The sequence below is a fragment of the Macadamia integrifolia genome, chromosome 8 (genome assembly GCF_013358625.1).
Source record: "Macadamia integrifolia cultivar HAES 741 chromosome 8, SCU_Mint_v3, whole genome shotgun sequence".
NCBI classification, from domain to species: Eukaryota; Viridiplantae; Streptophyta; class Magnoliopsida; order Proteales; family Proteaceae; genus Macadamia; species Macadamia integrifolia.
The window spans coordinates 32,559,770-32,564,912 of NC_056564.1; the positions used below are offsets into that span (position 1 = coordinate 32,559,770).

At 43.5% G+C, this 5,143-nt stretch overlaps 1 protein-coding gene across 1 annotated transcript; it reads left to right on the forward strand.

Annotated features, from left to right (window-relative positions):
- Positions 1 to 273: 273 nt before the first annotated feature.
- Positions 274 to 4,240, forward strand: LOC122086899. The gene is made up of 4 exons (XM_042655816.1): positions 274 to 970; positions 1,675 to 2,402; positions 2,823 to 3,079; positions 3,187 to 4,240. Exons 1-4 carry the CDS (start codon positions 274 to 276, stop codon positions 4,238 to 4,240), a joined length of 2,736 nt encoding a protein of 911 aa, XP_042511750.1.
- The last annotated feature ends 903 nt before the right edge of the window (positions 4,241 to 5,143 follow it).

Consider the following 5,143-nt stretch of genomic DNA (forward strand, 5'->3'; position numbering starts at 1 on the left):
AAATCCAAGTAGAACGAAGGCAACCAGGAACTAACGAGACATTCTGGTTCAAACAAAATATTATTTATGAAGATGCCTTGATCAGATGTGGTTTCTGCAAAAAAAATGGGACACTCTGTCCATGCATGTAGGGCGAGGAGGGAAGCAGAGACCAAGAAGGAGTCGCAGCGCAAAGAGACTGTCTCAGGGGCGACCTATGCAGATGAAGAGGATGGCGTCCAAAGCAATGGTCATTGGGAAGAGAGCAATGGCCGCTGGGATGAGTAGATTCCGATGACTGGTGCGTCTAATTTGGAAAGGATTTCTTTCCTTTCAAAGGAACGATCTCCTTCCTTTTTTGAATCGCACACTTTAAGGAACATTGAAGGCAAATCAGTTATAAAGAATTTGAATGGAGACATACAAATCTGCCTTCCATTAGAAGAAGAATGGAATAAGGAAGGAAATATTCTAGAGGGGTGCATTTTCGAACAAGTCAATGAAGGGGAGAATGACTTGGATGATGGGGCGGACTCTATGGCTGGATCGGATAACGGGTTTGATGGTGGAAATGGAGCCCTTATGGATCACCTTCCCTATTCTCAACCCACAGGAAATAACGCCTCTTCTCCTCTAGAGGCTGAAAATGACACGAATAGGGCCATGCACAAGAAGGACTCTTCAAGCCTGATTTACACTAGACATGGCAGTGGTGATCGAGCGATGGCTTCGAGTAGTCGTGGCGAGCATCATGGGACTGGTAGGTGCCAACCAATGCAATGGTACAATAATGTCATCTCGTCATTCAATTCCCTCGAGATTAATGGTGGCACGATGGTGGTTAATCATAAGGAGGTAGTGCAGATAGACAAAACTCTCTGCGAGAGGGAGGCATTGGATCTAGTTCCTGGAAGACAGGGAAAGGGGAAACACCTGGCCAATACAGAGCAGACTTTGCGAAAGTCTGGCCATATTGCTTCATCAAAAAATAGTAAATGAAAGCCCTCTATTGGAATATTAGAGGGATAAAGAAGGCTGCCGCAAGGTTAGCTTTGAGGAATATTTTAAGGGAAAAAAGGCCTGATTTCCTTTGCATCGCCGAACCTATGATTCCCTCCGATGCCTTTCCTATGTTGTTCTTCAACAAGTTGGGTTTCGACCCTGATTTCATCCATAACGAGCAAGTAGGGGGCATCTCAAATCTATGGCTGATTTGTTGAAGAGGTGTAGCAAAGCTTGTTGTGCTATCGTCTTCTGAACAACAGATCTCTGTCTCTGTGCAATGGGCTCAAGAAATTTTCATCTTGTCAGTAGTGCACGCCAAATGCCTAAGAGCTGCTAGAAGAGAATTGTGGACAGACTTGGTGGCAACCCATCCTGGGTCGAATATTCCTTGGATGATTTTTGGAGACTTCAATGCCACCCTTCTCTCCACTGAAAAAAGGGGGCCGGGAATTTTCAACTTAGGGTCAGCGGGAGATTTTGGTGCAATGGTGGATACATGCTCACTAATCCAAGTTCCTTTGCAGGGAAGGAAATTTACCTGGACTAATAACAGAAGAAGGGGCCATGTGTCAGCAGTGCTTGATCGAAGCTTTTGCAATGATGCTTAGATTTCTTTTTTTCAAGAATGTCACCAATTCGTCTTGCAAAGAGTGGCGTCAAACCATGCTCCCATTCTGGTGGTGTCTGAAGGTTCTGAAAGACCAAAAAACTGTCCTTTTCGATTCCAGAGGTTCTGGACAGAACACGAGGGTTTTCTAAATGCAGTAAAGACCTCCTGGGAGAACGACATTTCTGGATCGCCAATGCTGGTTATGGCTCAAAAATTAAAAAGATTGAAGGTCTTCCTGCACTCCTGGGTGAAAGGAAATTTTTCAAATTTTAATTTGGAGATGATGGAGGCAAAAAAATGCATGGACGAGATCCAGACCGAAATTGACAGAGATGGGATAAGCGACTCAATTTATGCCAAAGAAGCTGATGCAAAGACCAGATACCTGAAGGCCATGCAAAATTATGAGAAATTGTGGGCTGAAAAATCTCGTTCTAGATGGAGGGATCAAGGAGATAGATGCTCAAAAAATTTTCACATCTCAGTGAAGATGCGACGAATGAAGAACTCCATTAAATCTCTGAAGATGAATGAAGGGACCTTGATCTTTGATAAAGCGCAGATCAAGGAATACGTCACAAGATATTATGTGCATTTTCACAAAGGCGTTCCCCTGACCAGTCACATGGATTTATTGCAATGCATTCCAAATGTATTGGAAGAATGGGATAGAGGTCGATTAGATGGTATTCCCTTTGACACTGAGATCAAGGGTGCAGTGTGGGATCTTGATCCAGATAGTGCTCTTGGTCCAAATGGATTTCCTGGAGCATTTTATAAATCATGTTGGGACATCATATCTTCAGATGTGTGCAAGGCTATCAGATGGTTTTTCAGAACCGGTTTCATGCCTTACGGAATTAATAATAATTTCCTGGTCTTGATTCCTAAAATTGAAGGAGCACTATCCCTGGAAAAATTCAAGCCGTTGTGCATGGAAATTTTTTTTTGCAAAATAATATCAAAGGTTCTGGCTATGCGATTGTCGTGTGTTCTTCCAAAAATTATTTCTGAGGAGCAGGGGACCTTCCAGAAAGGGAAGATCATTCATTCCAAGATATCTCTGACCTTGGAGCTAGCCAACATGATGTTTGCATCCACAAGAGGAGGAGGTATGGGTTTAAAAATTGATATCCAGAAGGCGTTCGACACCATCTCTTGGAATTTTATTTTTCATGTTCTGAGGAGATTTGGCTTCTCTAAAAAATGGATCTCTTGGATCCATCAGATCCTTGCATCTGCCAGAATATCAGTTCTGCTAAATGGTGGCCCTGTTGGATACTTTGGTGTGGAGAAGGGTCTGAGACAAAGAGATCCGATCTCGCCGATGCTGTTTATAATTGCTAAAGAGGTTCTTTGTAGAGGCTTATCTGAGCTCCTAGCCAACAACAACATTAAGGCTCTATCGGGTCCCCGTGGTGCTATTATCTCTACCCATATTCTATTTGCCGATGACGTATTTATCTTCTCAAATGCATCCATCAGGTATGTTAAAAATCTCCATATTTTTCTCTCTAAATACCAGAGCTTCTCCGGCCAGAAATAAATTTAGACAAAAGCAAGCTTTTCTTGGGATCTGTTCCTGCCCCTAGAAAGCAAGCCATTGCGGAAGAGCTTGGTATCTCCATTTGTAACTTCCCCACCCGCTATTTGGGGGTCAAGATCTTTAAGGGAAGGGTGAAAAAGGAGTCGCTAATCCCCATTCTGGATAAAGTTAAAGGGCAGCTAGCAGGATGGAAAGGAAAGATTTTGTCCATAGCTGCACGAGTGGAATTGGTCCGCTCTGTGATCTTGGGAATGATGAACCATAGTTCAGCCGTATATTGGTGGCCTTCATCTCTTATTGCAACAATGGAGAGGTTAATGAAGAACTTCATCTGGACAGGTGAGATTGATACTGTAAAAAAAATATCAGTCAGATGGGATCTGTGTTGTAGGCCTAAGGATGAAGGTGGGTTGGAGCTGAGAAGGCTCAGAGACATAAACAAAGCCATGCTCTGTAATATGGTCTGGAGGGTCAAGCATGAGAAATCCTTAGCATGCAAATTTTTTAGGGCGAGATTCCTGAGGGGTGATGGATCCTTCAAAAAGTCTTATAAGCCTTCTTCGATTTGGCCTGGCTTTAGGAAGATGTGGGAGTTCGTGGCCTCCAAAGAAGCCTGGACGATTGGAAATGGGAAAAGCATTAATTTCTGGTCGGATAAATGGTTGGGTGGAAAATCCATCCTAGAGCTAGTTGGCCTGGAGGGAGAGTCGAGTCTTCACTGCAAGGGAAAGGTCAGTGACTTCATTGACAATTTCAAATGGAAATCACCAAATGTTATCTCCCCTTTGCTGCATGATATTTTTGAGAAAATTCAAACTATTAAAATTCCCTCTTATACCTGTGAAGATATGTGCCTGTGGAGTCTATCTTCTGATGGGATTTTCAACTCTAATTCTGCCTGGGAAGATATTAGGATCCGCAACCTGAAAGTGCCATGGTTCTCTCTGATTTGGGGCAAAAAGGTGCAGCCCAGGGTGTCTATCTTTGGTTGGAGAATGGTGCACGACAAGCTCCCTACAGATGACGCTGTTCAGAAGAGGGGCATAGCCCTTGTCTCTAAATGCAGCTTATGTGGAATGGAGGCTGAGACTGTATATTGAATGTCTCCTTCAATGCTCCTACTCAAAGGATATATGGCTCTTTTTTTGTGGGTGCTTCAATGTGCCATGGAAGAAAGCTGGAACCATGCCTAATTTCCTCAAATGGTGGAGAAGAAAATAGAAATCTGTTTGCTGCAAAGATGCGTCGATCATGGGGTTACTAACAGTGGCTGATCATATTTGGCGCGAAAGAAATAGTAGAAGGCATGATGGCAAGGCAAGACCGGCAAGATACCTGAAGTAGATGATTCTAGAGGATATACAGTCCGCTAAGCCAAGCATCAAAGGTGAAGTTAAGACAACGACTGATCTCATTTGTTGCAGAAAGCTTGGTATTCCGATTCAGCGTTCTCGCCCTCAATCAATCTTAGAGGTTTTCTGGTGCAGGCTCGAGGTAAATTGGATTAAATTGAATTTTGACGGAAGCTCAAGGGGGAACCCAGGTCATGCAGGTGCAGGCGGGATTTTTCATGATCACAGGGGAAGCGTTCTTGAATCCTATAAAATTTTTATGGGAGTCTCGGAAGTCTTCGAAGCTGAAGTCAAAGGCCTTATGGTGGGGTTGATGCGAGGTCGGGAGCTGGGCATTACATGTCTGTGGGAGGAGAAAAATTCTAGTGCAGTTGCAATCTATCCAGAAAAATAAAATTCCATGGTTTGCATTGCAGAGATGGATCTTCCTGCAACCATATTTGGAGAGTATCACATGGAAAATAACTCACAACTTCAGAGAAGTGAACTCAATTGCTGACTACCTGGCTAGAGATGCGGCGAAGACAGGGATATCAGCTACAAATATCGATTTCCCTACCCACATAAAGGATCTTATCAGAAGAGATGCCAAGGGCAGGCCAAACTGTAGATTTGATTAGTGCTCTTCTCTTTCCTCTGATGATGGCAATG

Excerpts from the sequence above, each read along its gene's own strand:
- LOC122086899 (XM_042655816.1), top strand. The coding sequence starts at position 274 with ATGACTGGTGCGTCTAATTTGGAAAGGATTTCTTTCCTTTCAAAGGAA. Across the intron at positions 971-1,674 it reads TATTGCTTCATCAAAAAATA|GTTCTGAAAGACCAAAAAAC; the intron begins GTAAATGAAAGC and ends TGGTGTCTGAAG. Across the intron at positions 2,403-2,822 it reads GGGACATCATATCTTCAGAT|ATCCTTGCATCTGCCAGAAT; the intron begins GTGTGCAAGGCT and ends TGGATCCATCAG.